The following is a 23,836-nucleotide window of genomic DNA, read 5'->3' as shown; positions in this document are numbered from 1 at the left end:
CAGGTGCGAGACAGCACCCAGCGCTACAAGCCACAAGTGATCACAGGAAGGTGCTCTGAAAGGTGTCAGGCGGGCAGCCCAACTCCCCCACACAGCCCCCCACCCACCCCAGATCCAGCTGTTAATATACCAGGACCGATCACTGGTCTCTGCCAACAAGGAGATCTTGGCTACAAAGCTGACGGGCTTATGCAGGCCCCAACCAGAACTGTGATCTCTCTCCTTGGCTTCAGAACCATCCCCGAGTTCAAGGACTTGCCAAGAGGGAGCAATCGGAGTGCCCTGTGCTCAGGGCATGGGGAGCTCAGTGCACAAAGCCAACAGGAGGAAGGCTTCTCACTGCTGGTCTACCAGGGAGTCTGGTCCAAAGTCCGAGCTTCCACCCCACGGTGCCATCTGCTCCCAACAATCCAAGCTCTGAGGAAGGAGGCCCGGTATGGGCCAAGGTAGTCCCTGCTGCACATGGCCATCTAAGGGCTCTAACCTCTAACTCGGCCAGAGAGCTCAGCCCTTGGAGCAGCACTGACATAAGCCTGCCCTGGACTTACTCCAGGGGCTCTGAGTGTCAGGCAGGACAAGTGCTTACCTGCTCTGTGTGGCCTGCACCTGACCCCACACCCCTCCTCCTGCTGACTCAGTTCAGCGCCCCACCTATGGGGCAAAAGGAGTCCTAGGTCCCCTTGAAGGGCGAGAGAGGTGGAGAACCCGCACAGCAGAGGAGCTTAACCTTACCCTGGAGGTCTGAACCTGATGCCTAGAGGAGAACCCTCTAGGGGATGCGCAGACCCCCTGAAATTACACATGGGACGTCTTGTGCATGTCCCCATGGCATTCCTCCTGGGAGACGGTTCATAATATTCATGGTCCAAAGAGGTGGGGTGAAGGTGAAGCCACTGCGGGAAACAAGGGCCAACAGTGGCCTCTCTGCCCCGTGACTCACGGTCAGATCCCTGGAAGACACGTCTGGTTGCCCAGGCCTCATCTCTCCTTCAGTCCTAGGGGACCGGAATTTCTTCCAAAAGGGGGCTGGGCCCTGACAAAGGCAGCACACACACTCCTCTCCAGCAAAGATGCCACCAGTCAGAAGGCACAAAATGGGCAGGGGAGGCCCCTTTTGGATATCCAAGACTAACCTTGAAAATGGGTGAGTTCTGCATACCTGTCCCACCTCTCTCCTCCAGTCCCTCCATCCTCTCCCCAGGGGCCACCTCATCTTTACCAGCGGTGGCCCCTACGATGTCCATGAACAGGTACTATTCACAGGTGCACACTGGGGAGACAAAGGCCCAGTGTCTGTCCCCAGGCAGCGCTAACTAGTGGGAAACTCAGCGTTGGGGCAGGAGAAGGAAGGAGGGGCGTCTTTCAGGCAGATGGAGGAGCAGAGGCAGAGGTGAGAAATGGCCTGGCAAACAGAGGGGGCCGGAGCTCAGAGTACAAGTCTCGGCTTGGTGGAAGAGGAGTCAAGGACCCAGGGCCTGTTGCAGAGTCTGGACTTAGAAGGGCAAGTCACGCAAGGCTGTGGGCAGGCAACAGGGAAGGCAGGACCAGGCTTGTGTTTTGGATCACTCCGACAGTGAGTGCAGGAGAGAAGGGAGGGAGGGGGGCTCGTCTGGAGGAATGTTCTAGATAAAACTAGGTAAAATCAACGAGACTGGCAATTGAGCAGCTATGGAGAAAGAGGGAGGAAAAGAGGCGGCCCACATTTGTTTCCTGTGGGAGGACGGAACATGCAACAGATGAGATTGTAGGACGGGAGGGGGGGCAGGAGCAGGGTGAGGGCAAGGAGGAGCACGGAAGGGTCAGCAGCTGAGGACAGGCAGGACACAGGGCCACAGAGCCAGGCCGAGGGACTTTCTTTTCCCTTGGCCACATCACCTGTGAATCTTGTAGGGGCCCAGAAGGTAGCTATTTAGGAAATGACACAGTATTGCCTCTCCAGCTTGTTCTTCCTTTGAAAACAAGGAGTTCTCCCTGCCGGGCCTTATGGGAGCTGTAAACTACAGGCAGTCTGCTCGGGGTCTTCAGAGTGCCCAGGAATATTGTGGGCTCCCACTCTTCTGGTGAAGTCTGTCCTGGTATCCAAATACAAAGGTAGCTCCATCCCCCGACAGCCTCCCTCCGGAAGAGGGACCAGGCCAAGCGCGTTATCACAGGAACCAGGTCCTTCCTGCCATGTGAGCACATGGGCCAGTGGGCCCAGGATGAAATCTCAGGACCTAAACTCTTAGGGAAATGCCCTTCCGAACTGGACCGGGGCCCCAGCACAGACAGAGCGCAACATCTGCCAGAGGACAGAAGAAGCCCCAGAGACGGCCCGGCCTCGGCTGTCATTCCAAGGCCACCCCAAAAGATCATCCCACTGTGGAAGCAAAGGCTAGTGACTGTCCTGCGCCTTGTAGCTCAGGCTATTCGATTAGTTTGTAAGATCAGCTGGGAGTGCACAGGGCACCAAATCATAGCCCCCCCGCCAACCGCCACACACACACCCACAAGCCTCCTCCCTCCAGACCTCTGCACGAGCTGTTCCCTGAGCCTAGACCACCGTCCTGCCTTCTTCACCACGCTACATCCTTTTGTATCCCTTGAGACTCATCACATGTCAGTCTCCTCTTCTACGACATGAGGATAAAAAAGATGTGCTTTGCCTACCTGAAAAAAAAAAAGGAATGTGTGGTTTTTTTATGATGGGGCCCTCTTCTGTAAGACATTCCCAAATCTTATTATGGAATGGTATCTACTTAAAGGATGAAGGTTTGGGCCCTTTATAAATGTCAACATCCCAGTTAAAACAAAAAACAACAAAGAGTGAGCTTAGGGTACCATTTCCTCCAGGAAGCCCTCCTCGACCACATTCTCTGCACAGTGTTCAAGGCCCTTCTCCTTTGAGCTCCCAAAGCACCACGCAGTTCCCCTATGAAAGCAACTGGTAAGAAATGGTAAGAACCATCTGCCCGGGTGTCTGTGTCCCACCAGCCTGTGAGAGCTCCGTGAGGACAAGAAGTGTGTCTTTATTACCCATCTTCACTGCCTCCCATTCAGCAGAGCCTAGAACATAAGAGGAGCTCCGTGGACAGGTGCTAAATCAATGAATGCCCCGGCCAAGCCCATGTGCAGCAGAGATCTGCCCCACCACTCTAGTCTGTGCAGCTTCCGGGCCCTTCGGGAGCACTCACTACACACAAAGCATGGGAAGGGTGGGCGACGCATGCGCACGGGGCCCAAGCTGCTCTATTCTTCTAACCGAAGAAATGTCCCTCTACAGGGATCTAGCTGCCACCACCTCCCCAACACAGCACCATGCTCACCCTTAAAAGAAAGAAAGAATGATGAAAAAGGAACACTCCACAAGATTTTGTGGCCAGAGCACAGCAGCCCTTCGTGGGTACTTAAGGTTTAAACTCACTGTGTGGCCTGTCTAGCTGCCTCTGGGGGGTGGGGGGTGGGGCGAGTCGGTGAGGTGGGCTGGCTCCCAGGAGGGAGGCACCTCTGCGTAACCCAGGCAGTCAGGTCCTGGGACTAGGTGGCCCTTTCACTTGGTGCTGGAGGAACAGGAGGAGGGGCGAGCAAGCGACAGGTCAAGAAAGAAAAGGGAGATGCCATCTTGTCACACCTCTCCCGGTGGGGCAGGCGAGGCAGGAGACAGGAGCTGGAATGTGAGGATTTTCTGAAACGGGGGCCACCAGAACATGTTAGCAACACCAGCCGTGGGCTCTGGAGCCCAGAGTGGCTGACAGCATCATGAATTCTCATGACCGAGCCGCAGAGAAGCCGAACCACAAAGCAGAGCCCGGAAATAGTGACCCTAAGGGAAGCTCCACGGGCAGGGAAACTAGCCAGAGAAAGACAAGTTTTTGAAAAGGGAGAGGAAGGGAAGAAAAGAAATGTTCTGCAAACATTTTTTTATTAATTTCCTTCTATTTTAAAAGGCCCTTTCTACAAAGGAACAGAGAGTACCAGGAAGTAAATTTGCCTAACAACATAGTGTGAGCTTTATACATACAGAATACAGATAGAGATGTATGAGTAGAATACAGAATACATGTAAAAGTAAAACAGGGCAACTGTAACACAAAGGACAAGAAAGGGAGGAAATAGAAATAATACCGTTGTCAGGTCTTATGTTGTATGTGAAAGGGCTACGTGACCTCACGGCAGACTGTGATGAGTTCTACCTGTAAGCCAGAGAGCAGCCACTAGAAAGCGTAACCAATGAAGTATGGCTAAAGAGGCCAATGGTGAAGAGCCAATGGAATCCTAAAAAATACTCAGCGAGGGGCACCTGGGTGGCTCAGTCTGTTAAGCATCTGCCTTCAGCTCAGGTCATGATCCCAGGGCCCTGAGACTGAGTCCCATATCAGGCTCCCTGCTCAGTGGAGCCTGCTTCTCTCTCTGCCTGCCGCTCCCCCTGCTTACGCTCTCTCTCTCTCTCTGACAAATAAATAAATAAATAAAATCTTTAAAAAAAAAAAAAAAAATACTCAAGGCAGGAAAAGAAGAATAAAGAACAGATGGTACAGAGGCACCTGGCTGGCTCAGTAGGTAGAGTATATGACTGCTGATCCTGGGGTTGTGCGTTCAAGCCCCACACTGGGCACACAGCTTACACAAAATAAATTAACAAACAGATATATAAATAGAAAACATGGCAAAATGGTAGAATTAAACCTAATCATATGGGGCAACCCCCTCGGGAGCTTTGTACTATCACTTTGCTATTGCTCAATAAACTTGCTTTGCTGCCCACCAGAAAAAACAAAAACAAAAACAAAAACAAAAAAAAAACAATAAACCCAATCATATTGATAATTATTGCAAATGTCAGAAAAATCTATATAATTACTTCAATGAAAAGGCAGAGATTGTATGACTGGATAAAAATGCCAGATCCCACATATGCTTTCTATCTGAAACACGTTAGGTACAAAGACACAGACAAACAGTTCTTACCAGTTTGTGAAGCATGAAACGATGGAGAAAAATATAACACACTAATACCAAGAAAGCTGGATTGGTTCTGTTACTGTCAGATAAGGTAGACTTCTAAGCAATAATATCACCAGAGATAAAAAAGGGACATTTCATAGTGATGAAACATTAATGCATCATGAACATTTAACAGTCCTAAGTGCAAACACATCAGATAACAGAGCTTCAAAGTAGGTGAAAGAAAAATGGACAGAACGGAAAGGAAAAGGGGGATGTCTGGGTGGCTCAGTGGTCAGGCATCTCCTTTCATATCAGGTCATGATGCCAGAGTCCTGGGATCCAGTACCACATGGAGGCAGGGGTCCTGGCTCAGCAGTTCCCTCTGCCTGCCTGCCAGCCACGCCCCCGCTTGTGTGTGGTCAGTCTCTTTCTCTAAAAATACATACATACATACATATATACATACATACATAAAATCTTAAAAAAAAAAAAAGAAGAAGAAGAAGAACTGAAAGGAAAAAGAGACAAATCCACAATCGTGCGTGGAGATTTTAACTCTCTAATTGAGAAAGACCAGTCATTGAGAAACAGCCCTTCAAAAGGAAGACATAAGAGGACATAAGCCGGAGGAAGACATCAGACAATAATCCAAGAACTGAAAAGCAACAAGACATAGAGCCAACAGAGCGCTGGTCTGAGGAGCACAAGAGACCCCAGGCCTTTGCTCTCCGCAGCAAAGGAGCAGAGAAGTGGCCATAGAGCAGGAAAGGCTCCTGTCCTTTTGCTGGGTCCATAAGCCTACCCAGAGGGAGGGAGGCACTTCAGCTCACACCACACTCCCCAGTCAGTGGCTTTCAACAAATGTGACGGGGGTCCGTGTTAACAACCCCCCCTCCATGCAACTGGTTGATCACTTTCTCAAGTCACCACACTCCCAACCACACTGCGATCCACATCATAGGATACACACACATGCACACCAGCCTGACTCCCTTCCTCCTTCCTCTCTAGCGGCCCTCGGTGGCATCACTGAGTGGGAATCAAATGGAGTCTGGGGGTGCAGGGTGGCTCAGTCAGTTAAGCCTCCAACTGTCGGTTTAGGCTCTGGTTGTGATCTCATGGTTGGGAGATTCAGCCCCAGGTCAGGCTCAGTCCCGGGTCTGGCTCAGTGCCCAGCCTGGAGTCTGCTTGAGATTCTCTCTCCCTCCCCCTGTGCCCCTCCTGCTCATGCTCTCTCTCTCAAATAAATAAATCTTGGTGGGGGGGGGGAGGAAGGAAGGAAGGTCGGTCTAATCAAAGGGGCTGGATGGGGACACAGTGGGCTAAAGCCACCTCCAGATTCCAACCCTGACTCCTCTACCAGGTACCAAGGAAAATCCCTTACCCTCACTATGCTTTAGCATTGGCATCTACAAGATTATCTACTTCAGGGGCGCCTGGGTGGCTCAGTGGGTTAAGCCTCTGCCTTTGGCTCAGGTCATGATCTCTGGGTCCTGGGATCGAGCCCCGCGTCAGACTCTCTGCTCAGTGCGGAGCCTGCTTCCCCCTCTCTCTCTGCCTACTTGTGATCTCTCTCTTCAAATAAATAAATAAAATCTTAAAAAAAAAAAAAAGAATATCTACTTCATAGGGTTGTTATGAAGGGAAAAAATAATGTAAGGAAGGCACTTAGAACAATGTCTAGCACAGGGTAGATGTTATAGTAATGGTGGAAATTATTCAATTATGTAAATATACACGCACTGAGATTTTACAGAAATGCACTAAAATATTAACTGTGGTTCTCTTATTATATCTGTGAGTTTTCACCATTTCCTTCTTTGTGCATCTCTGTAGCTCTTTTTTTTTTTTTTAAGTAGGCTCCACACCCAACGTGGGGCTCAAACTCATAACCCTGAGATCAAGGGTCACACGCTTTATTGACTGAGCCATCCAGGCAACCCTGTAGTTTTCAAATTTTCTACAATGAACATGTATAACATTGATAATCAGGAAAAAGAGAGCTCAATATTAAAAGTAAAAATGGGGCACCTTGGAGGGGCTCCGTTGGTTAAGAAGCTAACTCTTGATTTCCTCTCAGGTCATGATCTCAGGGTTGTAACACTGAGCCTGTGTGGAGCTCTGCCCTGGGCGTGGACCCTGTTAAAATTCTCTCTCCCTCTGCCCTTCTCCCACCCCCCTTACAGACTCTTGCTCAAAAAAACAAGTTCTCTCCCTCTTTCTCCTCCCAAAAAAAAAAAAAAAAAAAAAAGTAACAGGAATATGATTATAGTCCTTTTATTAGGCTTTTACAACAATACAAAAAAATAAACTTTAAAAGCAGTGAACAAACATAAGCCAAAAAGAACTGAAAACAGGTATGCAAATAAAAATCTAAACACACACGGTCAAAGCAGGACTAGTCACAACAGCCAAAATATGGAAACCATCCAAACATCCATCCATTGACAAATGAGTAAACAAAATTTGGTATATCCATACAATGTACTATTCAGTCATAAAAAGCAATGAAGTGGGGCATCTAGGTGGCTCAGTGGGTTAAAGCCTCTGCCTTCGGCTCAGGTGGTGATCCCAGGGTCCTGGGATGGAGCCCTGCATCAGGCTCTCTGCTCAGCGGGGAGCCTGCTTCCTCCTCTCTCTCTCTGCCTGCCTCTCTGCCTGCTTGTGATCTCTGTCTGTCAAATAAATAAATAAAATCTTAAAAAAAAAAAAAACTTTTTACAGAAGTAACAGTATCAGATACAAAACGACAGGAGAAAGGTCCCCAGAGAAAAGCAAGCTTGAGGCTACACTGTGGCAGGTGTGTAGTTCTAGAAATGAAGAAAACCAGGACCCTAACATATTCCTCAAAAATCGTAAGAAAGGGGCGCCTGGGTGGCTCAGTGGGTTAAAGCCTCTGCCTTGGGCTCAGGTCATGATCCCAGGGTCCTGGTATCGAGCCCCGCATCGGGCTCTCTGCTCCGGGGGAGCCTGCTTCCTCCTCTCTGTCTGCCTGCCTCTCTGCCTAGTTGTGATTTCTGTCAAATAAATAAAATATTTTTTTAAAAAAATCATAAGAAAGAGGAAAAAGCACAGTTCTGCTCTGCTAATAAGTGTTCTGGGCAAGTGCTTTCTCCTCAAAGGGCCTTGGTTTGTCCTATAACATGCGTGGATCGAAACCTGTGATTTTCAAATGTTTTTACACTGTTTTTTCAATATTTTAAAAAGCCTCAAAACTGGGGCACCTGGGTGGCTCAGTCGTTAAGCATCTGCCTTCGGCTCAGGTCATGATCCCAGGGTCCTGGGATTGAGCTCCACATCGGGTTTCCTGCTCAGCGGAAAGTCTGCTTCTCCCTTCCCCACTGCCCCCTGCTTGTGTTCCCTCTCTCTGTGTGTCTATCAACTAAACAAATAAAATCTTTAAAAAAAGAAAAGAAAAAGTCTCAAAACTTGTGCAACTGCAGTCCTTGATAAAAGTCCAATATATAAACTGAAAAAAAGCGCATTCCTCTGAGTGAGGAAGGTGCTGGGCTAGAGAGCCCCCACCCACCCCCTCAGGGGATATCCCAAGACTTCTTCCAACTCAGTCAGTGCAGGGAGCCATCCAAGGAAGACTGGATGGGTCCAGAACCACAGAGGGGGAGTGCTGGCTCATCACACCCAAGAGAACACTCTGAGGACAAATCGCACAGGCAGGAGAAGCAGGGGAGAGGAAAGGCAGAGCAGAGACGACGTCCAAGCCAGAGATGGCAAAAGCAGCTGCTACCAGCAACACCATCAAGAGTGACCCGCAAACCCAGGGTCCTGGGGGACAGACAGACTGTGACAGCCCTGGCCCCCACGCCTCGGAACGAGGTCAGGCAGACAACAGCTGCCTCCAGGTCAGTGTTCCTGCTGCTCTAGAGGCGCAAACAGGATGTTTGGAAGCAGATGACCACAAGTGACCACAGGAAGCTGTGACAACCGCCTCCAGGTGACACTTCTATTCCTTCCCCAGCTTGTTTCCGGTGTGGCTGCCTCAGGCGGGCAAAATGACTGCAAGTACTGACTTCCAAAGACAGAAAAGGGGCAGAAGTTCTTGGAAAGTTCAGGACACGAGAGAAGAGGCCATCTGAGCTGCTGAGGCGGGGTGGAAATACGGCCACCCCGCTACCCAGCAGCTCACCCGAAGGGTGCACCTAGGCTGACTCTACTGAGGAAGGAGAAGAAGCCACAGTCCACTCACGGGACCAAGACAGCCAACGTGTGACCAAGCAAGCCCAGCTGGGTAGCCACATGGGGTCTCTGAGGCACGGCCTCTCCTTCAAGCCCACCCCAGAAGAGCCAGCCTGACCTGGCTGTCCTGGAGTTCAGCAGTCATGAGAAACCACCCTAGTGGAGTAGCCAGGCCAGGAGTCTAGGGGCGGGGAATGGCAAATCCAGAGGAAACCAAGTGCAGACTAGGGGCCGCTCCCATTCCACCTAAGGAAGAGGAATGTTCCCGGAAACAGAGAACAAGGAAAAGCCTGGCCAGGACTCTCTAAGCCACTTCTACCTCCCCAAGGGGTTCAGGGCTGACTTAACACTTGATCTTAGCCAAAAGGCCGAGAAGCGAGAAGCGATCAGGGCTGACCTAACAGAGCCACTGCCCTGAAAAACGCCCAGAGGCAAGCAGGGCGGCCCAGCCACTGGGCCAGCTTCTTGCTATTAGCTGGGCTCACTCAATGGACAAAAACCTCAGTTTATGGTCCATAAAACCAAAGCCTCCCTCTCTTTACTGCTACTCAGAGCCTCGGCAGCCTAGACCCATCCCATGAGGCTTTAGAGATGTCCCAGGGCATCCTTCATGGCCTTCCTTGGCCTGTCGGTTCTGGGAGAAGCCCAGTGCTAGACCAGAAATGTATCCCAGGACCACTCTCTGTGGCAGCTCTCAAATAATAGTGTTAAATGAGCAATTAGTATAAACCAAGCCACGGAATGACCTCCTTAACCAACCACTTCCTCAACAAAGCCACCAAAGAAACTCTGGGGAAATATAAGGTCTTATAACCAAACCCAACTTCACACCACCAGCACTAGGGGACAACCATTTCACCTGCAGAGCTGTGCCCCCAAGCCCTCTTTACCCACTGTCCTCTTTACCCACTACTATTCAATTCTTTTTTTTTTTAATATTTTATTTATTTATTTGACAGAGAGAGAGATCACAAGTAGGCAGAGAGGCAGGCAGAGAGAGAGGGAAGCAGGCTCCCTGCTGAGCAGAGAGCCCCATGCGGAGCTCGATCCCAGGACCCTGAGATCATGACCTGAGCCGAAGGCAGCGGCTTAACCCACTGAGCCACCCAGGCGCCCCTACCCACTACTATTCAATTCTTTACCCAATACTATTCAATGCTGGGAAAAAGTTTAAAAATGAACAATTAAAATTAAAAATAAACAAATGTTTGCCACCACGGCCGCAGCAAACACAGGCAGCAGACCGGTGCAGTGGAGAGGTGATAGAGAAGGCCAAGGCCATTGCTTCTCGGCCTTTTGGCCAAGATCAACTGTAGAGAAGGCCAAGGCCCCAAGCAAAAGTCTAAATTATTCCAAGGAGGAATGATAATAACAACCGTCACCACTTATTGAGTACTTTATTTTTTTTAAGATGCACTTATTTATGTGAGAGTGAGAGAGAGTCTGGGAGAATCTCAAACAGATTCCCCGCTGAGCATGGAGCCTGACACAGGGCTCAATCCCATGACCCCCGAGATCACAACCTGAACCAAAAGCAAAAGCCAGACACTTGACGGAGCCACCCGGGTGCCCTGGCCCCCTTACTGAGTACTTTTAAGCACTTCAAGAAGTGTGCCTCTTTCACTGAGGCTGAGGGTGTAAAATGACCTGCCGAGGTCACACGTTAAAGCAAGTGGCAGCTGTAAAGACCTATTTAGAAACTGTCCCTGCTCCCCTTCCCCCAGGGGATTTACTTGGAAACAAGTCCCGGAAACCAGCTCCAGGTAACAGCCCAGATACAAGGGTGGGTCAGGCCAGGTGGAGACATCCGATCAGTGGGGGGATGCATACTGTCTCCTTAGCTACCAAGGAGTAGGGACTCTCGCCCTTTGGGAGCCTTTTTGGCGCCAATCCTAATCAAGGTGTAATAGGCTGGTTCTAATGTCTACTAGGGTAAATTGTAATTCAGTTGGTCACCTAGCATCACCGTGGAGTTTCCTGTGTGTGTTACAATTTCATTGGTCACCTGTGTGTGGCCAGGCCCGACCGCATGGCCCTTTGCCCTTAAAAGCTAGTCTGTGAAACAGAGAAGGGTCGCCCTCTCTTGTAACAGGTGCGGCCCCGAACGTTCGGTTAGATTCTTGATGCTTGGCGCGAAATAAAGCTTTGCTTGACCTTCACTTTATATCAGTCTCGCTCCTTTAATCACAGACCCATTACAGGGGCATAACAGCAGCGACGATACAGACCCGGGAAGGTTGATGTCAGAGCCTGTGTTCTGTCCGGGAAGGTTGATGTCAGAGCCTGTGTTCTGTCCGAGGGACCATGCGGCCTCCCCACCTAGAACGCGGTGGTCCCTTGCTCAGATTCTCCAGCGGACAAAGAGCTTTGCTGGAGGTCTGGCATCACAGTGGGTGCCTGCAGTTCATATTCATTTAATCATCAACCACCATCAAATATTTATTAAGCAACTGCAGAGAACTGAGGTGAACTTGGCACTGAGAGATGCTTGAAAGGCAGATAAGATCCCTGTCTTCAAGGGGCCTACAAGGCAGAGGGGAGACAAAAGGAAAGAAGCCCAATTTACCTGAGATCTGCGAAGTTATACTGAAGTGAGAGGGTGAAGAGGTTGGCTGGTTTGAACCAGAAAAAGGTAGAAGCTGCACAGATCTTAAAGGAGGAGGGGGAGGGGAGACAGGTACGGAGGCCATTTTCTGCAACTTGGACCAAGATCCAGACTCTAGGCGAAACTAAGTGCTTAGAGTGGTCAGAAATCATATCTAACGCAGAGAAGAAACTTGGGAAAGCCCCTAGATGGGATGCCAGGCTGGCTCAGTCAGTGGAATATGTGATGCCTGGCTCTCAGGGCTGTGAGTTCGAGCCCCACACTGGGTGTAAAGATTACTTTTTTTTTTTTTTTAAGATTTTATTTATTTATTTGACACAGAGAGAGAGAGAGATCACAAGTAGGCAGAGAGGCAGGCAGAGAGAGGGGGGAAGCAGGCTCCCTGCTGAGCACAGAGCCCAATGCGGGGCTTGATCCCAGGACCCCAAGATCATGATCTGAGCCGAAGGCAGAGGCTTAACCCACTGAGCCACCGAGGCGTCCCTACTTTTTAATAAAAAAATAAAATCTTTAAAATCTTAAAAGAAAAGAAACCCCCTAGATTTACCAAGTGTGTATTTGCCATAAACATGGGGCAGAAAGAGAGCATTCTAAGAACCTTCCAAGCAAGCCCACTGCAGGCAAAGGAGAAGATCAGTGAGAGGGCGGGAGCTGCTGAGGCCAAGCCCGTGGTGCCTTGGAGGACAGGCATCTGGTGCAGCCAACCGAGATTCCTCCAAAGAGACAACACACGGATTTTTATGTGTAACTCTTAATGTTTTCAATGTTGGCAACCATAGTCGGTTAAGGGCACCGACACCCTGAGAAGTAGAAAATCTACATATAACTTCTTTTTTTTAATAATGTCAACATTTTAATAAGTGGCTTGTGTCAGTTATGAAAATCCACATACAACTTGAGTCCCCCAAAATGTAGCGGCTAATAGCTTGTTGCTGACCAGAAGCCTTACAGATAATAGAAGTCGATGAAAACATTTTGCATATATTTATAATTCATACACTTATTTTGTATACTACATACTATACTCTTACAACAGAGTAAACTAGAGAAAATAAAGTGATAGGGAAATCATAAGGAAGAGAAAGTGCATTGATAGAACTATTCTATATTTATTAAAAAAAAAATGAAAAACACACATATAAGTGGACCTGCACAGTTCAAACCATGTTGTTTGAGGATCCAATGGTAATCTGGGATATTTTTAAATACTATGAAGGCCAAGCAACACGGGTCTTCAGGCCAAATCCTACCTGTGGTTCCAGTATGAAGAACCATAAAAAGAATGGGTTTGGTGCCAGGGGACCTAAGGTGACGCTCTCCAGTCAAGCTCTTGCATCAGGGTCTGGGTGACACTGGGTATGTCCCTAAGCCCCTGGAGCTGCAGTTTAGCTTCCTCGTCTGCAAAATGGGGAAAACTAGCACCCACCCCCCAAAGGACTGTGGTCAGAATCCTATCAACAATGATGAAGCACACGAAAATGTTGCCTAAATCTCAAAGTGTTGAGCAAAGGCCCATGATGTCACACACGGCAAGAGAAGACAGACAATCACAGAGAAAGCAGACAATGCCTGGGGCCGCGAAGAGAGAGTGAAGAGGAAATGAGCTGGGTCCTTGCTGGCGTGCAGGCCGGAAGATTCTGGACAATAGAATCCACGTCAGGGGTGGAAATATAAATTTAGGAGTTGCCAGCACACAAGTGAAAAAAGAGGTCACGCAAGTAGAAAAACTGACCTAGGCACCTAGGAGCCAAACAGGGAGCCAGCAGAAATCTTTAGAGTAACACAGGGGTGGGCCCCCACAAAGGGATTCAAGAAGGAAGTGGGAAAGGAAGTGGGGAGGGGGGTGTCTGTAGAAGCAGATCTCAAGGGAGGGAGGGGGAAATATGTCCGCTAAAGAGCGCCTTTTTAGCAAAGCAGATAACGTGGAAGAAGGACCCAGGCTGTGTTAACAACGGAAAAGACGAAGAAGTTAGAAGGGGCAGATGGGTAAAGAGAGGGAGCCAGAAGAAAAAGGGACAGATGGCCACGTCAGGTGTGCGCTGATGGGTATGTGGGGAGGAAGGGTACGGGGGCTCACAGAAGGTGAGGAGGGGAAGAGACACGTGGGGTGAGCGGACAGCTGCAGAGGGTCTCTCTGCTGGGTGCCAGGCGCTCCCACAGCCCGCGTTTCCTGCGGGTCCTGAGGACACCAGAGGCAGGCTGCAGGTCCATGCTTTCAACAGGATTCTTCTCTTGTAAGCCCATGCTTACACCCTGCTTTCAACAGGATTGTTCTCTTGTCGAGAGGAAGGCCCGGGTCTCCGTGGCTTATTCAAAGCGATACACGGACTGCTGTCCAGAGGCGTCTCAGCAGCCTGAGAGGATCCATGAGCAAAGCAGAGAAGAGCTCCCCAGAGCCTTCCGCCCACCTCCACGCTCACCCAGGCCTCTACTATTCAAAACAGCTGCAAATGTGCGCCCTGCTCTCCCCAACAAGAAAACAGAACAGAACATGGCTGTCTCTGCCAAGTGAGTTCTGAATAAGCTGCATTCCATTTCATTAAAACAATTACCTGAGTCCCAGCCAAGAATTACATACAGCTTCCTCACAGCACCGCCCCTCCCCCCCTTAAAACACACATCATGCTGCATTTCCAACAGGCAGAGAAAGGCCATGACACGCCACTCTGAGCCCCCACGAGGAAGATCCCCTGAGCCCGAGCGAGTGGCCAGCCTCTGCGTCCATGCATGCCGACAGACACGCATGGGTCTCAAAGGAGACCCTCGAGTGAAGGGCTCCCCTTCCAAGAGCGTGATGGCTGCCCCAAATGTTCCTGGTAGGCACTGGGACCTCAAAGCCAAGGGGGCCACTGGTGCCAGAATCCAGCCATTTCTCCCAAACAGATGGGAGGCCCAAGTGGCCCAAGCTTTGAGTCAGCACAAAACAAGACAAGAGGGACCCATGAGTGGGGATTCCAGGAGAGGGTCCTGAAGGCTGGAGAACTGAACGGCCAGACCCTGGGCCGCCAGCAAGAGCCCAGGGGCCACTCTGGCCCACGCTGCCCACAGGCCAGTGGTGTTCTTTTGGCCACAGATAAGAGGTTCGTGATGTGAGGCAAATGGCATTTCATCCCCTCCCCCAGGCTCCAGCTGCCCAGAGGCTATTCTTTTGTAAAGCCTTGCTCCGCATCCCACCCAGGCAACCCTCTCCAAACTCTGACTGGACCCCAGCGTCTCCCTTGGCTCCCTTGGCCTGACCCCGGGTCTGATTAATGTCACCACACCCAAAATAACCCCGGGGGGCTGCCTTCATGCTGTGGAAACTCGCTGTCTCTGGCTGGCCCTGTCCTTTTTACTGCATGGGTCATTGTGGTTGTGTGTGCGCCCCCCCCCCCCCCCACCAACTGACAGTTACCAGTTCCGATCATCCCAGGCCTGCTTGGTTCCTGTCGGCTGCACCCCCCCACCCCCAGTCTTTCCTCCAGGGCTGCAGTGTCCCAGCAGGCCGAGGGTCACAGATAGACACTTAGGTTCACTCCCGGCTGAATAAGCCTGAGCCCACTATGGAATAAACCACGCTCTACTTTTTTTCCAACTTTTGATCATGAAAGTGTCTAAACATACAGAGGAGTTGAAAGACCATTTCAGTGAGCACACACATACCCTCTGCCTAGACTCAGTCATTAACAGTTTGCCATTTTGTATAAACAGGCACATGTGCTTGAAGGCTTCCCCTCTCTATATATACATATGTAATGTGTGTGTGTGTGTGTGTGTGTGTGTGTGCGCGCGCGCATATATACATATATACATCCTTTTTTTACTGTATCATTTCAAACTGAGTTGCAGACATCACGACATTTTACTCTGAAATACTTTTAACATGCACCTAACAATGACAACGTTCACCCATAAAACCACAATACCACAATCACACAAGAAATAAGCACTAAAAGGCCATCTTTAAGGGAAATCTTGGCCACTGGGGGCTCTGCTGGCCCTGGCCAACCACACGTTCTGCCTGCCACTGGCCCAGCGTCCAAGGCCTCCCTGGAGAGGCCAGCCCTGAGTCTCGCGGGTTAGGCAATCAATTCGTTAGCTGGAAGACTTTATCAGGACATGAATGCACGCTTCAGGCCAGATGTGAGACGCCCAACAGGCCCCCAAATGAAGAGGCAAAGTAGACCTGGGGGCTGGGGCGGCTCTGGGCCTATCCCGGGTGAGGAGACAATTTCTGGAACACCCTTTTTATCAGGAGCTTTATCAAACCTTTATCAAGGTTTCTGGGAATACTCAGCCCCCCTAATTATCTCTCTCCCTCACTCTCTCACAGAGGACACTCTCAATTCTCCACCTCAAAGTTTTCATCTATTTCCTCCTCTGAAAATGGGCCGGCTCCAACTGGCGGCAAGTCCAAACACCTGAATGAAGAGAGGAGCACGTCTGGACGGGCCAGGGGCACATAGGGCGTGATTCCAACCAGGCCTAGAAGAGGGACCTCAGAGGGCTACCCTCTGTCCCAAGGGGAACAGGTGACTGGAGAGCAGGCGACAGGGGATGGGAGGGCACTGAGGAGGAGGCCCTGTCACAAGTGTCCAACAGCCCATCCCAAGGAAGACTGAAAGAAAGGGAAGAAGCCCAGAGAACAGGAAGAGGATGGATGGGGAGATCAAATAGAGATTGGAGGCCATGGAGAGGGGACAGAAAAGATTTTTATCAGCCTAGAAACGAAAAACAATCAAACCAACAGGCAAGCAAGACCCAATCCAGTATCATGAACAGAGGTTTAAGGACGGTCACAAGCCTGACTCTGCATTTAAACCGCAGCCCTACCACTCACTGGTTAACAGAATTTGGGTCAGGGGGCTAACTAACCCTCTCTGTGCCTCAGTTTCACCACCTGTAAAATGGACAGCAGTAATAACAACAGAACCTGTGCCTCCTATGGCCGATACAGGTCGGTGAAACAAGGCATGTAAAGTGCCCGCACAGTGCCCGCACACAGTAAGTGCTCAGTAAACACTCTGGTGAAGAGTTCTACAGATGTCTGTTACTAGTACCGAAAGCACCGACACTAGGACTACCCAGGGAAGAGCTGCAGTGAGGTGAAGGTGGGAGGAGTTTTTCAACTCTCGAGTTTTTCTCGCCCTGGAACAAGGCAAAGGACCAAGGAAGCCTTGGAGGGTAAGCACACTCCATGCAAGACGAGTTATATGGGGGAGGGGCACTGCTTGGTACCCCGGCGGTAACTCTGGCCTTCTGAGGGCCCCTCCAGTCAACGACCCACCCAGCCTCCCAGTGCACGGCCATGGCTGGGGAAGCTGGAGGGAATACCATGAGGCTCCCTTGGAAGACCTCCAATCCACAGCCACAGGGATATGGCCCCAGCAACCCGAACCTCTCCACCCTGGCTGGGGCTGCCCAGGCAGCAGACTGCTTGGCACAACGGCAAGCGCACCTGCTTAAGGATCAAACACCCCAGGGTTCCGAGCCCAGCTCTAGACCTCACTAGTGCGCAGCCCAGGAGGAGACCCGGCCCTGCTGCGGAACACAGCATCGCTCCCTGGGGCTGCCTCTGCTGCGGCCCCGCAGCTGGGTGCCCTGACCCCAGCCCAACACACAGAGGCACCACAGACAGGCAAGCCCAAAGTCCAGACTTTCCATGGAAACAGGGAGGCTCCGTAGCCCGGAATGCCCCAGGCAACTCCCCTGCCCCCCTAGTACTCCCCCTAAGGACAATGAGGCACTGTATTTCAGAGGGTCAAGAGTGCTGAGAAGCTGAAAGAAGACATGTCCAGATTCTAGCAGCAACTGGGCATTGCCAACAGCTGGCTGTTCCCCCTGCAAGAGAAGGGAAGGCAAAGCCATCAAGGTCTGAACTGCACCCGCCCTTTGCCATAGAGGCCATTTATTCAGGATGGCCCCCAGGGCTCAAATTTTGAAGGTGACTAGCAATCAGTCAGCAGGCCCCGGGCTCACCACCCCTCCCAGTTAGTCACCTCACCCAGCACTTAACCTTGTTCTGGTTTAGATGGCCAGATCTGGAATGGGATCAGTCTGGGTTCCAACCCCAGCTTGCCTCAGTGAACCTCCCAGAGGCTCGTTTCCCCATCCGTAAAGCGGAGATAAAAACCACCCTCTCCAAAGCGTCAGCGATCATACGCCTAAAGTGCTGAGTCCGATGCCTGTCTCCCACCAAGCACACGTGACCATTACTGGGCCGCAGCTGTGGTCACAGCCCCCCAGAAGCACTAGGAACGCGAACAAGAGGAGAGCGAGGAGTTGGGTCCGAAACCGTAATCAGACGGCATCTCAGTGTTGTGGGAACTCTGTCCAGGAAACTCCAGCCAGAACTCAACAGAGCGAACTCCGGGCCAAACCAGCATCTAAACAGTAATGGGAAAAGCCACCAGCAGCCACCCCGCAGCACAAAGAGGAGAGAACACACAGGGAAGGGCAGTGTGTATGTTTTTCTGCCCAAAGAGCTATAAATTTGTAACTTATTAAACAGCACATGGTGTCTGTCACTCGCCGCTATGGGGAGGGACGAGCTCCCCAGCGTTCAAGACCAAAAAAAACAAAGTCACAGCAGAGACTCTGCCCCCTCTAGCCTTGCCACAGGACACACCATAAACTCTCCCCTGTTGCAGGGACCAGGAGGCTCACAGCTGAGAGCACTCTCAGGAGAAAAATAAAAACAAGAGGCCGGGCCTTTGTGTCCACCCTAACTAAGGCAAACAGCTGACGGGCAGTGTGTGGAGCAGCCATCCAGACAGCTGATGCGGCCCGAGCACAGAGGCAAATTCCTCTCCCCTTCCTGCTCACCCCACTGCTCCCACCCCAGGGGCTCCGGGCCAGCCAGGCGTGGCTGCCCTCCTGGGAGCTTAGGCAGAGGAAGTCAGGCAGCCTGGAACAACTGGGGAGTGTGTGCTGAAAGGCGACAGAAGTTACAGGTGGCAGCCACCACCCCCTGGGACCCCTCCTTCATGTGCTGCTCACCCCCTCCTCAGGAAGAAAGGCCTCTTGGTACCCAGGAGCTGCAAATCTAAGAGCCAAGGACTGCGATTCGAGTCAGGATTTGGTCATTCCGATTCGAGTCATGATTTGGTCATTCCGTGGCGGTGCAGCCTGGGGCAAGTTAATCAACCTGTCTCAGTCTGTTTTCTCTATTTGTAAAAAGCAGACAGGAATGACGGCAGGGGCCCTTATAAAGGGCTGCTGTGAGGGAGGATGTGGGGACAAGCTGAGGTACGGGCAAGCACTCCATAAACAGCAGATTTCAGTTCCTGCAGGCCCCTCTGCCAGTATACACTTTCCCCAAGACTCACCAGGTTTCCTGGCCCTAAATGGAAGACTGTCAGAGGACAGGAATTCTGGACTCCAAGAGTACACTCTACAAACTCTCAGACCTTCAAACAGTCCTGTGTGGAAGGGACTGTAGAAGAGCAACAGAAACACATCGGCGTTTTAGATACTCTAACTCTGCTCCCTGGTTCCTGCTGGGAAAGCATCGAGACTTTCAGATACTGATTCAAAAAATACCCCCCAGTTTCCTTTCAGCTTATTTTTTACGTGAACAAAATACCTGCCTGGAGGCCATGCCAACCTCGAATGTGTTGGAAAAATGGGTGCCAAGCCCGACCCAAAGGCAGAACTATGCTTGGCAGCCATCACACCCTGCGCAACAGGCAGGACTAAGCACCATTCCCAGCATCAGGATCTCTCCGCAGCGCCCTGATCTTTTTCAAAAGGAAGCTGGCAGTCCTCTTCCCTGTCTCTTTGGAAGTCCAGCGCCTACAAATAGCCAGTATTAACTTAGTGCCCTGTGCGGTCGGGGGAGGCCACTCAGGGCCGTCTGATGAATCTACCCCTCAGAGCCTGGGACAGAGAAAGCATCAGTGGTCACACAAGCCACCCACAGTCCAGAGAGGGAAGACAAGGCTCCTACAGAGAAGAAACTGCCCCCCCCCCACCATTACCTCCCCAACTCAGAGGCCCTGTGGCTACAGGCATGAAGGGGAGGGAGGGAGAGCGAAGAGTGAATCCTCTCACTCCCGGGTTCAGGCCACTCAAGGCATTCCTAGAACCCTGGCATCAGCCCCCTTGGGTTTAGTGTCAGGTTCCAGGAGATTCTTTTCTCCGACCTAACGCCAGATCAAGGCTGGACTGAAAAGAGTAGTTTGGGAGCTCTGATAACATGAAAACAGTAAAACTCTGTTCTGGGCATCCTGTCCTCCTTACCTGTGTGGCCTCCAGCAAGGTTGGATGCTGCGGGGTGGGAGGAACCCTGCCAGCCCGGACAAGCCCAGAGATGGCCATACCCTGGGGCCCACTTCCCACCTCATTCCCCTGGCACGGCACCAGACCCTGGCAGTGGGGGAGAAGAATCATGTCTCCCCCGCTTACTCTTCTAGGATTAGGCTGATCTGTAATAGGAAAGGGGAGGGGCTGGTCCACAGCGTGGACAGAGCAGTCGGGAAATGGAGTGACCAGTCCATAAAACAGGGTGCCCAGACCTGGATTGCGGGGGGTAGCGGGGACAGATGAGAAACTTGTCTTTGTGGGGGTGTGGTCACTGGAGGCTCATCTCTAACTTGGGAGATGAAAGGGGTAGTCTTGGAGGGGCTATCCTGGAAAGGGGGTCCTTAAAGGGGTGGGAACAGTCCTGGAAATGAGGGACCAACAGAGTTTCGAGTTTCGGCAGCTGTTGTTCCCCGAGTTGGGCCGCCGATCAGTGAGATGGGGGGTGGGGGCGCCGTGTGTGAAGGGAGGGTCCCACAGCGGAGGAGGCAATGTGGTGCAGGCAGGGGGGGTCCGTCCCTGGGGCGGACGGGGCGGGTCCCTGAGCGGCAAGCCGGCCCCTACGGCTGGTCTGGGAGATGGTCCGACGTCCGGGGTCCGGAGGTGGGGCCGTCTCCGAGGCGGGGGCTGGTAGCTGTGAGGACGGCGGCAAGGCCGGCCTGCCCCGGACTCAGGCCCAGCCGGGGATCCCGACCCGGCGGAACCCTGGCATTCAGCGAGCAGAGCCGGGCCCCTGGCCGCGGGGGGGCGGGATCCCGCGGCCCCCGCCGCTCGCTCGCGCCCGCCCGGCCCGGGGCCGCGCGCCCCTCGCAGCCTCCTCCCTCGGCCTCCCGCTCACTCACCGAGGTCGTCCATGGCGGGACCGCGGGCGCCGGGAGCCGGCTCGGCGTCCCGCTCTCTGCCCGTCCCGGGGCCGCTCCTCTCCGCCCCACAACTTTTCCGCCGCGAGCCTCGGCCCGGAACGGAACGCGCCGCCGCCGCGCGCGCCCGCGCCCGCCGCGCGCCCCGCCCCCCCGCGAGCACGCGCGCCCCGCCCCCGCCCGCGGTAGCCCCCCAGAGCAAGCTGGCCCCGCCCGGTGCGCACGCTAACCCCGCCCCGCCGCCGGCCGTGAGCGCGCGCCCGGCCGGCAGAGGGCTACGCCGGGCGAGCGGGAGCGCCCCCTCGCGGCCGAACCGGCAGGTGGGAGACTGGCCTTCAGGCTCTGCGGTCAGTCTCTTCAAACTCTGTGGTCAGTCTGTCCGTCTAAAAGTCACATGCCAGCCCTCCTGTGTTGACATCTCAGTCTGACCTGCGTCTGTCCAACCATCAGTCACTCACTCATCACATGTCCATCCGCTGGAGAGTTTGATTTGTCCACCATTCTATCTGCCTGTCTCCCAGTAGGTCACCTCCCAGGAGGACCCTAAGTCAGTACAGGCAAAGCGGGGAACCTTTGGAGGACCTTTCTTGGGGTCGCCCTCTGGACCGATGGCAGTGCAGCTTGCAGTCCGGACTTTGGGGCCAGATTCAATACTTTCGAAGTTATGTATCCCTTAATCTTCCACATGTCCACCCTCCCTAGAGGGAAACTTTCCCAAAACGTGGAGCAGAGGGGACGCCACCCTAGACATTAAAGGAAAAAGTTCAAGGGCTTTACACCCAGTGCCAGGCACAGTTTCCTGAAACACCCTCTGCCACCCCAAAGCCTAGTGGAGATGTGTAGAAATCAGATAATATAGCAGCTGCCATTCACGGAGTGCCAGATACCAGGTACCTACGATGGAAGTTAATTCTCATAGAGGCTTCTATGACTATCAGCCCTTCCCGCCCTCTTTGCAAAGTGCAAGAGCAGTTTGTTGATTCTATATATATGTGCTGCCGAAGCGAGCACTGTTGATTCTATATAAAAATGCCCTGTAGGCACAACTTTGAGTTCCCCTGCCCACCAGAACCCAGCCCCCAAGACCCTCTGGGTCAGGTCAGGTCCTCCAGGAAGCAGATGTTGAGATGGAGTTGGGGGGGGGGGGCAGGTAATGCTTGTGAAAGAGAAAGGGTAAGGACTCAGATCTGACAAAGATAAATTAGCTAAAACTCCTTGGAGGAGCCTCACTGGGCAGAAGTGTTCAGGCCCCAGTCCCGTCCCTCCTCATCCTTCCCATCCCCCCACCCCCCTCCACCCCACCACCACCCCGACATGTTCAGCCACTGGCTGGGGATGCCCTGGAGGAAGAGTTCAGCCTTGCCCCAAAAACCCTGCCTGTGGAAGCTGTCATTCCTCGATCTTGGTGCCAAGCTCTTTTTTGCTTTTTTTGAAAAATTTTATTTATTTGAGGGAGAGAGAGAGCATGAGAGGGGAGAGGGTCAGAGGGAGAAGCAGACTCCCCGCTGAGCAGGGAGCCGATGCGGGACTCCATCCGGAGACTCCAGGATCATGAGCTGAGCTGAAGGTAGTCACTTAACCAACTGAGCCACCCAGGTGCCCATCAAGCTTTTTTTTTTTTTTAACTTTTTTTTTTTTTAAGATTTTATTTATTTATTCAACAGAGAGATCACAAGTAGGCAGAGAGGCAGGCAGAAAGAGAGGGGGAAGCAGGCTCCCAGGACCCTGAGATCATGACCTGAGCTGAAGGCAGAGGCCTAAACCCACTGAGCTACCCAGGCGCCCCATCATCAAGCTCTTTTTTGAAGGCAGAACCAGGAGCCTCACCTTTGGCTACCACAACCTCCTCTATTAAAACTCAAGAGCCAAGACTGCTCCACAACCAGGCAAGTCATGCTGTCTCCTGCCCTCCCAACACCTTTAATGTACCTCTGTTTTGTAGACACTTCTCACTCCTGCAATTTACATGCAGTGGTTAGATTATTTAATAAATGTCCCTCGTCCTCTTAGAGGAAAAGCACGTGAGGGCAGGAACCATGTCCATTACTACGTGTGCAGCATCTAGGAGGGGCTGCTCAATATATATTTGCTGAATGACTGGTGGGTATTATGCTTGGCCTTTGGAACGAAGCAAACCACGGTCCCTTTCCTCAGAAAGTTCCTGGTTTAATTGAAGACTCAGAAGATAATGAGTGAAGTCACTCATCAATTCACTCAGAGGTGAGATATTTAACAGTGTCTGCACCGGACCAAGAGCTGTGCTCAGGCTGGAGATACAGTGATAAATAAAACTGATATGGTGTCTGCCTTCTTCGGGGTTACAGTCCAAAAGGGTAGGCAGAAAAGCAAATAAGCCTGTATGAAGAAGGATAGCCTCACAGCATTCCCAGCTGCCTGGAACAGCATATGCAAAGGCTTATGGTTAAGACAAAGGCCATGGTGCATTGGAAGGACTGGAAGGAATTTGCAGCATGAAATATGAGATGGGGAGTGAAAATGGGGAGACAAAAGGGTCAGCAAAGCACACTTTTTTATATTGATTACAGGTTGATACAATAACATTTAGGATATATTGAGGTAGATAAAACAATTTTACATGTTTCTTTTTACCTTTTTTTATTTTTTTATTTAAAAAAATAAATAGAGGCACCTGGGTGGCTCAGTGTGTTGGGCCTCTGCCTTCAGCTCAGGTCATGATCTCAGGGTCCTGGTGTTGAGCCTCCCATGGGGCTCTCTGCTCAGCGGAGGGCCTGCTTCTACCCCTCTCTGCCTGCCTCTCTGCCTACTTATGATCTCTGTCTGTCAAGTAAATAAAATCTTTTTTTTTAAGATTTTATTTATTTATTTGACAGATAGAGATCACAAGTAGGCAGAGAAGCAGGGATCATAAGTAGGCAGAGAGGCAGGCAGAGAGTGAGGAGGAAGCAGGCTCCCTGATGAGCAGAGGGCCTGATGCGGGACTCCATCCCAG

General features: G+C 51.7%; 1 protein-coding gene across 3 annotated transcripts in view; it reads right to left on the bottom strand.

The window, feature by feature from the left end:
* Nucleotides 1-21,020, bottom strand: part of PXN (paxillin) — a 47,609-nt gene extending 26,589 nt beyond the window's left edge. Inside the window, exon 1 of one of the 3 annotated variants that reach the window (XM_046024432.1) lies at nt 20,848-21,020. In XM_046024432.1, the coding sequence (XP_045880388.1) occupies nt 20,848-20,860 (13 nt within the window). In that variant the 5' untranslated portion in view covers nt 20,861-21,020. The remainder of the gene's footprint in view (nt 1-20,847) is intronic. The other 2 variants (XM_046024430.1, XM_046024431.1) reach the window with 2 other exon arrangements.
* Nucleotides 21,021-23,836: the final 2,816 nt, after the last annotated feature.

The sequence above is a fragment of the Meles meles genome, chromosome 12, assembly GCF_922984935.1.
Source record: "Meles meles chromosome 12, mMelMel3.1 paternal haplotype, whole genome shotgun sequence".
Classification (NCBI taxonomy): Eukaryota; Metazoa; Chordata; class Mammalia; order Carnivora; family Mustelidae; genus Meles; species Meles meles.
The sequence above is the reverse complement of the archived record's forward strand: the minus strand, read 5'-3'. Positions and strand labels throughout refer to the sequence as shown.